The sequence below is a fragment of the Labrus mixtus genome, chromosome 5 (assembly GCF_963584025.1).
Source record: "Labrus mixtus chromosome 5, fLabMix1.1, whole genome shotgun sequence".
NCBI lineage: Eukaryota > Metazoa > Chordata > Actinopteri > Labriformes > Labridae > Labrus > Labrus mixtus.
The window spans coordinates 18856108-18870393 of NC_083616.1; the positions used below are offsets into that span (position 1 = coordinate 18856108).

At 38.6% G+C, this 14286-nt stretch overlaps 1 protein-coding gene across 1 annotated transcript in view; it reads left to right on the top strand.

Moving 5' to 3' along the window:
• ksr2 (kinase suppressor of ras 2) overlaps nt 1-13844 on the top strand; it is a 93477-nt gene extending 79633 nt beyond the window's left edge. Inside the window, exons 18-22 of the mRNA XM_061038380.1 lie at nt 4170-4266; nt 4354-4487; nt 7065-7199; nt 10180-10309; nt 12176-13844. Of these exons, the coding sequence (XP_060894363.1) occupies nt 4170-4266; nt 4354-4487; nt 7065-7199; nt 10180-10309; nt 12176-12322 (643 nt within the window). The 3' untranslated portion in view covers nt 12323-13844. The remainder of the gene's footprint in view (nt 1-4169; nt 4267-4353; nt 4488-7064; nt 7200-10179; nt 10310-12175) is intronic.
• The last annotated feature ends 442 nt before the right edge of the window (nt 13845-14286 follow it).

The following is a 14286-nucleotide window of genomic DNA, read 5'->3' on the forward strand; positions in this document are numbered from 1 at the left end:
GTATTTGTCTTTAATGGCATTTTCACATTGGGCACAATTGTTTCGTACATTGCCTGAGCACGGTTATTCCCCCCTTTCCTCTCCCTCGCTGGTCTGCATTCACATTAGTAGCATTGTTCCGTACCTGAGTACACTTGCATATGAACACAGTCTGATACAGCAGGTGACAGTATGCATGTAGTTGGTTTGCATATCCGCCAAAAGCAAAAAGTGGAAGAAGCGATCATGGCGACCACTCCTGCTAATTGTGGAAGTTCTTTATTTCTGAGGCGCCAAACAACAACCTTCCTACGAACACATCTACTACACAGCTCAGAGGATGAAACCGGCGGATATGACAGGAGCCGTTTAGAATTACGTCATATAGCGGCCCACTTCCTTGTTTGAACATGGTTGGGTTCACATCTCCTTCGGACCGTACTTACGTACACATGAATTGTACCAAAGACGACCTCTTCAAGCCGACTCGGCCACAGTACCCGAGTAAGATACGAGTACATTACGTTTGTGTTCACAATGATCGAATGAACCGCACTTTGGGGTCAAGTATACTTGGTACCAAGCCCGGGTCCCTTACATGAAACGACCCTAAGCTCCACTGAACTAAAAGTTCGGCCATGTTTTAAACAGCTCTAATTATTTCATGGATTAGGATTCTTTACATTTTTATAGTGCAACAAGTATTTTCCATATTTCTTTTTTACAAGAAAGACAGAGGATGTACTCCTCACAATGAAAACACTTAAATTAATTTAATTAGGACAGCTCATGATGTTCAAAAGGGAATAATTAAGATATTTTCCACTTTCCCACTGCCATACACATACTGTGAACAAAGAAGTATGTCTCACTCAGAAATAATAATGAAACCCTTTGTTTCCTCACTTTTCTGCTTTTGTTTAACTTCAAACATTTACTTGTTTTTTATTCGTCATTAAAAATGAATTTCTAGGCTGGATTCAAACTTAAATACTACTCTAGGATGCCAAGCTAAATGTAAAACTCCAGTCCAACCTCTTCACTGTGAATATCTCCAAATTAAAGATGACTGATTGATTGAAAAGCCTGATTGCGGTTGATTCCAGCTGAAATTGTGGTGAGTGCAGGCGTGGGTGCTGCTGATTACTGAAATAATAATGCAAAATGTCAATGCAACAGGTGGATTGTTTTTCCACCAACACTTGCGCAGCACACAGACTGCTTCTGTGTTGTTTCCACAAAAGGAAAGAAGCGTGCAATGGTCCTGCGTCGAAAGTGCAACATGAAGAAGCGATACGATGAAAGTGTTGTTTATTGGTTTATTTGGGACGAGGGCTTTCATGCTGCTTAATGGAAACATAAACATTGACTGCATCCTCTTTCATTGAAGCGTTCATTAATGTTGGATTGATCTCATGTGGAGAACATGTGGTCATCTTTGATGTCACTGCAGGCCTTTTATTATCTTTTATTTTACGGATGCAGCATAATTGATGGCTTTTAAAGCACTTGTGAGACTTTCAGTTTGCTGACGTGACTTCATTAGTTTCACATTATTGAAACCCATTGACGATCATTGTCCTGTGTAACCACTAGCCAGCAGTTAGCCATAAATGACTTCCAGCCTGGACTACCTTTTCCATGTGCTGCATTGTTTAACTTCGGAAGCAGCCAGAAGAAGCAGTGTTCAGATCGAAAAGCAAAGCGAAAGTTGCCCCTCTGGATATGTCTGCAAATGAGGCCGCATCATATCGTAGTTTATTACATCCCCCAGAGTGCGCCCATTCATCTTTTTCTTATTTGTGATTCTAAACGCTAATTGGCTCTCCCGGCAGTTTATTCAGTTTTTTTTATTTTTAAATTCTAAATGTACGTAACCATGGAAGCCTCAGTGTGATTAAGTATCTCTTTTTAAAGAGTGTCCTGGCCAAGACAGGCTGCAGCACTGTTAAACATTTGCTAAAAACAACAGAAAATAAATGCAATACAGATCCAGACAGAGCAGAAAGTCATTAGTCAAAGCATCTACAGCCTGATGCATCTTCCTCCATACCTTATACATGGTTTGTCACCACCGCATGGAACTTTCTCCAAAATGACTTGAAAATGGCGGAGCTCATTTCGCTTGAAGCCTTTGGCTCGATCTTAAAAGCTAAAAAACGCGAGACAATTGGACAGTGCCTGTGTTTCTGAATTGTAATCTGTGATCAAGATTCTGCACTTTATCTGTAAATCAATTTGCACATTGTAAATTGTTGTTCTCTCTTAACTTATTGTTTGTAAACTGTCTCTTTATCATGTAATGCTTTTTTATGACGTGTGCTGCTGCCCTCTTGGCCAGGTCATCCTTGTGAAAGGGATCCTGATTTCAATGGGTTAATTATCTGGCTAAATGAAGGTTAAATAAAAAAATAAAAAAAATAAATGGTTTGTTTGCTGCACTTGCATACAGATCTCTGTTTATATGGTAAAAGACTGCAGTCTTTACTGCAGATTGAGTTCTGCATGCTTATGAGGCAATATATCAAGTTTTTAAGATATATCCATATGATTACATATGAGATATAGGGTAAGACAATATTGTTAATATCGATATAGTTTATGTTGCGTTAAAATAAGATTATACGTTTCTTCCCCAGAGCCTCCATCATCACCTATTTCTCCTCTCACTGTCTGGCCCTCTTCGCCTTGCTCCAGCTCCCTCACTCTCTGAGCAAAACTCAAAAACAGCCTAGCAGGCACAGAGGGAAAAAAATATTCAGATATACAGTATATATATCCTGTACTGCAAATGTACTACAAGTGCAGATGCTACATTTTGATGTAGAATCTGTAAATAGAGATCATGACTTTCACGAAATGCTTCATATGTGTCCTTAGTTTGCTTTTAAACACGTCCTTTTTTTGTCCTAGTAAAGCAGAAGTTGTTAAGTGTACATAAAGGCGTCGACTGACGTGACACTAAAGCCATGAACTCCTTCTCTGTGTCGGAAAAAGCCTCAGGGAGGAGAGCTGCTCTAAATGCAGCTGCTGTCAGGTCAACGTCGGGGATGAATATGCATGAACTGTTGGCTTCAGGTCCTTTGTCGGTCACCTGGGTGGCGCAGTTAGAGTAGTGGGCTTCAGGTGTGAGGCAGTGGGTGGTTGTACAGATTGTCTATTAATACACTGTTGCGATGGCACCCTAAATGTGACACCAACTCGGATAAGTGTAGTTTAACTGCTTCCCTCATTGCACAAAGCCAAACTACGTTTCAGGTCAGAATGGCAAAAACATGTCAAACATTAAAAAGACCAGATGATGTAAGTTTTGCAATCTGACCACATTGAGAAATCACTGAATCGTCAGGTCAGTTTTACTATTTCCTATTTCAACATCTTTCAAGAATAAGAGGTGGAAGACACAATAAACAGACATACCTGCTGTTTCCATGGTGCGCTCAGATGCTGTCAGCCATTTTATGTGGGTTCAGTCAGGTAAAGAAAGCAATGAAGTTAGGGAATCGTGGTATAGCTCAGCTTTCACGGTGAAAGAATATGCAGTCTGATAACCTACATTTCAAACATGCCAGAAATTCATTCAAATTCAGAAATTGCACTCATATACACTGCATGGCAAAGGACGCTCAACTGAGCTAAAATTCAGTCTGACTTCAGAATTGTGTGAGTCATAGCTGGGTCAGAAACATCTCCAGTTTTCACAGTGTATGCCCAGACTAAGTTGGGGGCCGAAATGGAATCAAAGCCACCACTGTGAACAGTTCAGTGTTAATAAAACCTATAATCAACAATTGAGGTTTAGCTATGCTAAAAAAGGCCTGAACACTGATTGAAATCTGTTACATCTGTTAAATATCTTGTTTTTTATTTTTGTAATTAGAATTTTACTATAGAAGTCTGACCAAACTATTTATGAAAATGGTATTTCCATCCTTTTGAAATGCTTTAATAATACATTGACAAGAAAAACAGAGTGATTAATAATTCATTAAGGTCATAATACAAAAAGACTCTTGAAATGAAAACAGATCACTTTGTCTGGGGGGGGGGGGAGGTTTGTCCTGTTGTGTTTCTTAGATGTCAAGGTTATCCTGTCAACCTGGGATCTTTGTCAGAGGTTTAGAATTCAATACATCTGTTAAACAAGTCCACATGGCTACAGGAACGATTTGTTTTTCTTTCCTTCACAGCTTATGTAAAGGCCGAACACTTTATTCTGTGGTGCGAGATGCCAAGGTTGTGCTGGATGTAAACAAGACCCGACAGATCGCACAAGAGATGGTCAAGGTAAAACAACTCATGGTAAAACAACACTTCAGCTGTACACGTCATATTCCAGAAAATTCTAATTCCTCCCTTGCTCTCTGTCCTAAGGGGATGGGCTACCTGCACGCTAAAGGGATCTTACACAAAGACATGAAGTCCAAGAATGTGTTTTACGACAACGGAAAAATCGTCATCACCGACTTCGGACTCTTCACCATATCTGGGGTTCTTCAGGCTGGCAGGTAATTACAGTCAATACAAATCAGAGACAGGAGCATTGTGTAATATGGAGATTTGTGGTGGAAACAGAGTGACATCAGGGCCGACACACATTGTCCAGGGACAACAAAACAATGAGTGGAAGTAAACAATCAGCTCATTCACAGAAAAACAGAGTGTAACTCTTTGACAACAGTCAGCTTTGATCTTTTTTCATTTTTAAAGACAAGGTAGTAAGTAGTTCAATTTTTCATCTTTTTATACCTTAAAAATAGGACTGAACTATAAAAAGACTTCAATCTCCAAATGCAAGGTACCTGCAGAATTCACATTGGGAGTCAAGATTATGTTTGTTTGTCAATTACCTAGATGTATCTGCATCAATCTGTATCGATAATCAGGGGCTTGTGTTTGTGCCAACCAGGATGCCTGAAATTGTTCACCATTTCCTTAGTCTTATCCACATTAAGAGCCATGTTGAGAAGTGTAAACCAAGATGTTTGTTGTCCCCCCCTCAGCCCTATATGCTTATTCATCATTGTTCCTCACAAGTCCCACTTCTGTTGTCGTCAGCAAACTTGATGATGCGCTTGGTGTCAAATTAAGCACAACAGTCATGGGTAAGCAGAGTCATCAGGTGGCTCAGGACACAGCCCTCGGGTGAGCCTGTGCTCACTGTGATCGGTTTCGATACGTGGCTGCCCATCCTGACTGCTGCCTCCCCGTCAGGAAGTTTAGAACTGAGTTGCTGGTACCCATATACAACGTTAGGAACCTTAGCTTCTCAACCAGTTTATTGCGGTAGGCAGTGCTAAAGTTAAGAAAGAGGATTCCTGACCTGTTCTATTCTCCAAGGTGAGAATGTGCGGGGAAGTGTGGTCATAGTGCATCTTCTGTGGATCGATATTACATGCAAACTGTAGGGGTTCTTGGTTTGCTGGGAGGCTAGCATTGATGTGTTGCATTGCAAGTTGTTCCAAACCGCTTTATTGTATGGGCGTTAGCTCAAATGTCATAATTTTGTCAGTGCTGTAAACATTGCTTATTTCGCTGTGATCTTTAACCTTTAATGAGTGTTACTCAAGTGAAAATCAATCTTTCTGGTTGTGAAGGACATTCCTGCTTCTACCACTGAAGCACATAAACAGTGTCAAAGAGAGGTCTTCAAGATAAAGGAAAAAAAGTTACCCAGTCAAGGTTGAGCAGAGAAATTCAATAGTGGGTGGATAAAGCGAATGTTACAAAGAGCAGGCACAGTTATGTCATTCAAAGAAAACAGCAATGATCAAAAGGCTACAAATTGGTTCTCACCTGCTAACAAAAAGAGTTAATTTTCTGCTTCTTACCGTGTCGTGGCTTAGAGAACTGATACTCTCTGACTGTATCTCATGAGTATCTTTGAGATTGACCTCTTGATTCTGGCACCTTTATCGATTTTCCCGAAAACAGTTTGTAAACCTTTGAAGACAGACCTGTTAATGCAGCGCAGGGAGCCTTCCAAATACAGCTACATCTGCAGCAACAGGAGGGCAGTTTTGCAGTTTCTTTCATTACCTTATTAGACCTTTCTTGTAGTATAATATCTTTCTAACTGGAAGCAATACAAACTAGCAAACACATCTGCCCAAAAAATATCTGATAACCTGTTCTGCCAACAGGCTATGCAATAGGGTTGGGAAACACAGGGCACCACAGGATATAGTTTGATACAGGATATGTTGCCCATAATAAGGATATGATAAAACAGACATTCTGCCATAATTGATATATTCAAACCGTCTAAGAAATCTGTTAAGAGCAATTGAACATTTAAATATCTATATTTTGAACCATCAATCTGTTGATTGTGTCACACCAGTCAGGATGAAGATATATTGAAGTATCTATATTCTGTCCTATAGCCCTACTCTGCAACATGTAACTTGTTTAAAATACAATGTTCCTAGGCGCTACTTTTGCAAAGTTTTGCATGCTTGCTCAATGAACCTAAATTCACGAGTCAAAATCATTGCTGGAGTCCTTAGCGTTGTTATCCTACATATCAGCAATTCAAATGAATGAATAAAAAGTGCTTTTGTGAGACAGCACATCTGGTTTGATCCAAAGTCACAAAAAAGTGTGGACATGATTAGACTTAGAATAGATATTTAGCTTTTTGTGAATTAGGATCCCAGAGACTTCTTTATTTGCAGACAGAAAATTGCAGCAATTGCAAAAATATGCATTATGATTTGTGCCAGTGATGCCAGTGCACATCTAATGTTGCTCACTCTTTTCAGAATCAATAACCTCAAAGTGTTGATTGATTGATAGAACTTTTTTGTCAGACAAAGTCTGAAAATTATCTTGCATCACAGAGGCTCCATTTGCTACATAAAAATTGAAGACAAGATACAAAGCTACAAACATTTGACACAACATTGAAATGCCAAACAAATATCCAAAGGCCTTTGACTGGTTTTGAGCTTAACCCTTAAAAACATCATCAACTAATCTGATAAAGGCTATCTGTACTGTAATGGATACGTGACAATGTAACATCTCAGAAGCTTAGTAGAGAAGATCTGTTCAACCTGATAAATCTACTTCTCCCTCTGCAGCCGGAGAGAAGACAAGCTGAGGATCCCAAACGGCTGGCTGTGTCACTTGGCCCCAGAAATCATCCAGCAGCTCTCTCCAGAAACAGAGGAGGACAAGCTTCCCTTCTCCAAACAGTCAGATGTCTTTGCTTTTGGGTAAGTATGGCCATGGTATGGTGTTGGACATTTAGAGTCCACTGTTGACAGAAAGGTTTTACAAATTCAAATATGCTGGTGGATTCGATAGATTCTAACTTAAAAAAAATCCACATTATATGACAAAGCAGCAACTCTCAATAACAGTCAATGAGTCAGCTCAAAGAAAAATGAGTAATGACAATTCTGTTTTTGTTAGTCAGACTTAATACCTACTATTTAACAATCTAATGAGCACGACAAACCCTTTTGAAATGCTTTACCCACCCAATAATTGCTTTACAAATATAGGATTTTTACATCAACTCCACTTTGTCCCATATGCCTGATTATGGGTAATATCACATATTCTCAGTAAGATTAAAGGCACTCACTTATTATGAATGGACCCCTTGTTATGGTGGAGCACAAAGAAGCAAGACGACTAGAGTGTCACTGGAGAGAATGAAAACGCCTGGTTGATGATTGAACAAATGACGCAAACCAAGAGGTATTTTTCTTCAAACTTCAAACTGGATTATTGCAGGAAGTGAGAATGTTGAGGAGCAAAGAAACTTACTGTAAGTGAATTAATAAAGCAGAAGGAATGGCTGAAAGAGCAGAGGGGATAGATTTAAAAATCACACAGATTTTTTTGTTTAACTTTACCTCATGGAAGCTTTTACATTTGGGCCTCCAAACATCTGCTGTCTGGTTAGGGGTTTACAAATGAGAAAGTCTGAGCTGCATCGGAGGTGATGGGGGATATATAATTGGTAAGTATCAGGAGTTTTATGCAATCGAGTACAAGAATTAAACCCCCATTGTCAAACTACGGAGCAGGATATCACAAGGGCCAATACATTCTGGATGACAAATGAACAGATTTAGCCTTGAAAACAATTTATAAATACAGGGAAAATATTAAAGATGGTTTAAGCAAAGAAGGGCTGCAGACACAAGATTGCACAGGATGATAAAAGCTACATTATTGGATGGTTGGTTTGTAGGGGGAGGGGTTGTATGTTTTCTTCTTGATGAAGAGAAGTTGCAGTCTGAATTTGTATTACCTATTCAAGAATATTTTAATATTTGTTATTAATCTACCTCAGCTCACTTTTGTTATCAAATGCAGAAAAGCAGAAAAGCAAACTACAGACAATTTAAATATGAGCACAGAGATGCTATAAAATAAGACAGAAAGGTACAATGTGAAACTGCTTTCTGTTGGAGGTTATGTGCCGTTTTTTTTTTGGTTGGTAGCTGTGTCAACAGGCAATACAGGAGATTTTTATTTTTTTGCTGTTTCCTCCAGTAACTGTTTTTGGTTATTATAACTTCCAATCAAAATACAATCACAATGTTGTATTCATTTTCTCATCTTACTGTCAGTATGGAAGTGAAAACTCCATATATCAAAATGTCACACAGTTCTAAACACACACACAAGACAAATTATGTACAAAAATTGTAAATTATTATTAACATTGCAGTATTAGTATATTGATACAAGTGTATACATTGTTCAACTATGGGACCCGTTTGGCATTTTGGTATGAAAAATGTTGTATGAATAAGTTGGGTGAAGTTATCTATTTCATTAATATCTGAAATGAAAAACTACCACTTTCCTGGAGCCTCTTTGTCAAAACTATGCACCCTTTAACTTTTTTTCTGACCCAAATCCTTGTACCAGCCCCATTGGTCATTACATACAGATTGCTTTTTTAAGTGTCACCTAGGGCTCTCAGATCAAGGTGTCCTCCCCCTCTGACTCTAAAGTCCAATTTAAAAATTGTCCTACGTATATTAAAAATTACCCACGGCTCCTGTTCTCCTTCCTCATCCGTCACTGATTCACTTGTGGAGGAGGACCCGAACCTGTTACCTGTTGACATCTAGCACAATTACATTACATTACATTTTGAGAACCCCCCCCCCCCCCCCCCCCCCACCCCCCTCATATGGAGGTTTCTTCGCTATATCATACTGAAGGAAAGACGAGTGCAGCCCAGCTGCTCTGTTAGCTCTTGAGGTGACCCCCATGGCTGTTTTACATATTCATTAACAATCAGCTGTCTTTTTTTTTTTACCATACTCCTGGCACAGAGCTATTTTTAGGCTTGTCAAACATAGGACCAGAATGGAAACAACAGCTTATTTGCACAGGGAGGGGAGGTGTATGCTAATTTTGAACAACCCGTAATTATAAATGTATTCTTTCTGAAACTTATGGATAAAATTGCTCTTCAAAACTTAAGCTGAAGAGAATATGTATCCACAAAATACAAGTTATTTCTGCCTATCCCAAAGAGGACATAACCACAGGGTTTAATGGGTTTTAGCTGTCGTGACAAAAATCGTACTTAGTAGAGGGGATCCGTCAATCAACCAGTCACATCGCTGACATCACCCTCATAGGGAGCCCATATACTCTTTTTATATCAAATGATATGGTAAGGTTATCATATATATATATATATATATATATATATATATATATATATACATATATCAGAAAACAGCTCTTGTTAGCATACAGCCACATCATTGCTTACATTACTGTCATGACATATGACTGAAAACATTAATTGACTCTAAAAACCTTTGGCTAATAAACAGAAATTGGCGAGTTAATGGGCTAGCTTAACTTAAATTGTAAAGACGAGGAGACACAGTCAAAGGTTAATGTTAAATCTAGGAAAGTAGCTGAATGCGAACATTTTCTGTTCTCCAATGCTAGCCAGTTTGTTATTTAATATGTTATCTTAACTTGAAATATGTTGAAATGTCCCTTGGGCTTTTATATGTCGTTCTCAGTTCAGTTGCTTATTAATTTGGAAACGTACTACAGCTTTAATATTACCTTTCGCTACCCACGATGGGCTTGATGTCAGGAGAAACGGCAGCCAAGTGAGTGTGGTCAGCAGTGTTTTGACCATAGTGATATTCTTCTCTTACCAGAAAGTTCAAAGAACCTTATTTTCCTCTTCCTTTACAGCACCATCTGGTACGAGTTACATGCACGTGAGTGGCCTTACAAGAGTCAGCCAGCAGAGGTGATCATTTGGCAGATCGGCAGTGGGATGAAGCCCAACCTCGCCCAAACTGGCATGGGGAAGGAAATATCTGTAAGATCTCTTTTTCATTTGAATTTGTTACAATATATGAGTCACTCTGTTTTTTCATCCGTGGTGAACTTCTGCATATTTTTCATGCTTGATTAGAGATTGAAGACTCGTTTTTCACCAACATGTATTCTGAACCTTGAAAAGTTAACTTTACATGATGACGACAATGACAAATCAAGAGCTGAGTTAGACTTTTAGACCAGTGGTTCTCAGTCTGACTCTGTTATTTCTCCCCAACAAGGATGTTTTTTTAAGATGCCCGTCTCCCATGTGATAGTAGCTTTGCCTGTTTTTGTAATTTGCAGTAACAAATTGTTTCCTCCTTGGTCGCCTTAACTTTGCTAAACTCCTCCACCAATCTTTCTCCTTGAAACAACCCAAGTTTCTGCTTTTACAGATCCAGATGGTCTTCACTAAAAATAGAACCATGGAATGGCTGTAGTAATTATGGCGGGAGCAAAGGATGAAGTCAAATGACGTAGAATAAAGTGAAAGGAAATGTGTTAGAGATGGCAGTTTGCTAGGTCAAACAAAAGCATGACTTCAACCCAGGAGACTGGTGTCTGCACATAGACTGTAGAACGTAGGAGCATGTAGCCTTTTAAAGCATGAAGTCAGTATGGAAGTGCATTAAACCTGTATTCCTTCTAATGCTGACTGTAAAGAAACAGATGAGAAGCCTTACTCTAAGATGATTTACTAAATCAGTAAACATTTTCTCAATGAGTAACTGGTCACAACACCTAGCTTAAAATCTTCCAAAATACAGCATGATGCTAATTTTGTAAACTATGGCCCAATGGTAGGCGAGTTACTGCCATTGTGACCTTGTAATCTAGGATGAAGATGTAGCTATGCACATCAACCCTACAATCCAAATATGCTAATTGATGGTTCCAGAAAACAAGATGGTGTCAGTGGCTACTAGTATTTGAGTACTCGAGTACACATGAATCGTGTCCGAGACCACCTCTTCAGGTGGACGTTAACCGAGTACGTCATGAGTACAGTATGTTTGTGTTCACACTGATCAAATGAACCAGACTTTGAGGTCAAGCATACTTAGATCCGGGCCGGGGGACCACCCTAATTTAGGCATTAATAAATGTACTTGTTTCTTAGCTGGTTTAGTTCGATAGACTGACACAGGATGACAGAGTTAAAGCTTTATTAATAACCTCTTTATTAAATACTCTGGGATTTCCAGAAAACAAGGCATTCATTGTCTGCTATTTTTCTCCTTTGGCTGTTCTCGGCTCACTTTGGCTGTTTTTCTGAAATTTATATGACTTCACAATTAACAATCCCACAAAGAAAAACGTTCAGTTTCAGTTCAGGATAACAGTTTACCAATTTTCACCAAAACCTTTCTTAACCAATCCAAGTAGTTTTTGTGCCGAAACCTTCTGGTGTATTCCATTTACCTTGGAACTTGGATCTAGGGGCTGGGAATGACGTCACACAATCAAAGATCGCCACTTGTGTGGATTATTATTCTTTGGAGCTTAGTCATTATTTGACAGCAAAAATGTGCCGTAAAAATGTGAGTAACTTTGTTCAGTTGGAGTAAAGCCAGGTATGACTCAGATTTCTGATATTTAGATTTTGCGGCGTGCGTTGTAAGGAAACTATGTTTGTGCAGACCAGCAAGCAAAAGCAAAATGTCAATAACCTTTAATCTCACAAAACATAGTTTCCTTATATCTCTCCCTCCATTTTTCCACTTTAACCTGAAAGCTTAATAAATGTATAATGTTATATTTGGGCTCAGTTTAAGAACATAAATGCACATTCTCTGATGCATCTCAAGATGATTTTTGGGAATATCTAAAAACATGGTTTCCCACCTTTCTCTGTCTTTTCCAGGACATTCTTCTTCTGTGCTGGGCGTACAAGCAGGACGAGCGGCCCAGCTTCTCCAAGCTGGTAGATTTACTGGAAAAATTGCCAAAACGGAACCGTCGCCTTTCCCACCCAGGGCACTTCTGGAAGTCAGCTGAGTATGTCAAATGAGTTAGGGACACAAAACAGCAAACAATCAGCAACAAGTATAAAAACAAACAGCCGCCATAACTCTCTTCATAAATAACCCACCTCCTTAAAGAATGCACTGAATCCAAAAGCCAGCCCAGTGACGAAAACTGCCCGTGCTGTGTGTACTTTCATGGAATGTTGGCATGTGTGTGTACAGATAAGTTGACTGTCCAGCTTCTCAAAAGTCGGGACTCATATTTTCTTTGGTTTGATTTGAACCATACAGGATTTTTTTTCCTTAATCTTTTGTTTTTTGTCTTTTACTATTGAACTGAACCGCTCATAAAAATTGGTTTACTTCCTGGATGTATCTTGTTTGTACCTTTCAACTGATCACGCCATCTTGGACTTTAGAAACACATGTTTGAGTACAAATGAAGATTTTTTTTTCCCATGTGTTTTTTCTTTGAATGAATGTAAATTTTGTATGTCATGCATTGTATATTTCACGACATTGTCTTGCCATTCTTATGTCTGTCAACTGTGGAAAAGCATTTTGTCAGTGTTTTGTCATTGTCTCATGTGTGGATGTCTGCACAGGTTCTATGTTTGTCTAAAAAGCTTTATTTGACTCTAAAATGTCCTCTTATTTACACCGTACCATTTGAATGTGAAGAAGCCAGCGCCCCTGTTTGTATGGGGATGTGACGGTGCAGTTTTGGTGAGAAAAGGGAGAATATTCTCTGATCAGCCTGTGCTTTGAATTTTGCCTGTGAACATAATTAAGACATTAGAACAATAACTTAAGAGGGTAAAGAAGCCGCTGGTCAGACCAGGACTCCCACACTTGATGCTGTCCTGTGAAACTCTGACACTTGAAATGTATCTTGTCAACAGAACCAACTACACAGCTACCACTGAGCCCCCTACAAAATGCCTTTCCCCAGAAATAACTATAATTCATTTTATTTGACTTCAAATAGCTAATCAACGAGAAAGAATATAATAAAAACAGATACTAATTTAAACGTTTTACTGTATTTTCAGTGCAGTAAGTACATTTATTTACAGAGGTTATTATATTCATAAATACACCAAATGTTGTTGATCAGGAATACCATATACGTTTTTTGAGTAATGAACTAAATAGTCTAAAACAATAGTTTGGAAACTACCTATTGCTGATGGGTCTGAGGACGCAGAAAATCGGATGCAGAAAGTAAAAAGGAGGTTTACAGATTTAGAGCTCTATAATGATGTGACTGTTAGACACATAAAAGGAGGGCATTCAATATGTTCTTAGAAACCTAAGATTTCAGTTTATTTTGGGCTCTTTTAATTTCTTCATAGTTGCTCAAAGGCAGTGTTGTAGTCTCTTTGAATAGTCAGTCTTAATGCATCCTACTTTTATTTCAAATATTTTATTTCTTTTCCATTTATGTTACTTTTATGCCATTTTCATTTTTGTTTTATGCAGATTAAGATCTAAAAAGTCTCACTGATCGATATAAAGGTGTGTGAGACAGTAATGCACATTTAATTTGAGAGACAGCTAGATTGTGTTCAAAACAACGTGGAAGAACAGATCAGCTCACAATCAGATGCTCAAGATTTTTTTCAAGTTAGAGCTAATTACAGCAGGATTGCTGAGGGTAAATCTGTTTTGCATTTAGCTAAATGTCAAGCTATGTACTGTACAGTACGAGTCGCGCACATAGAGAACAGTCAAAAAGAACCAGAATACTGGCTCAGAAATATCCCTTCCACAGCATATAAGCTTAGTTCCAGTAAATAAGAATTGCTGTGGTACTGAATTGAGAAGTGCAACATTATAGTATGTGTGGCTCGTAGTCTTACTGAATATTTCAAGATCATATCATCACTTCAAGTTTATTTAAACAGAGGACAACAGTCTGAGCTGTACTATACAGAGTCTGTGCATGTAGTGAGCTAGCCACAGATTAGACCATTGTAGAAAAAGTTTTTTTTTTTAGGCTGAACAA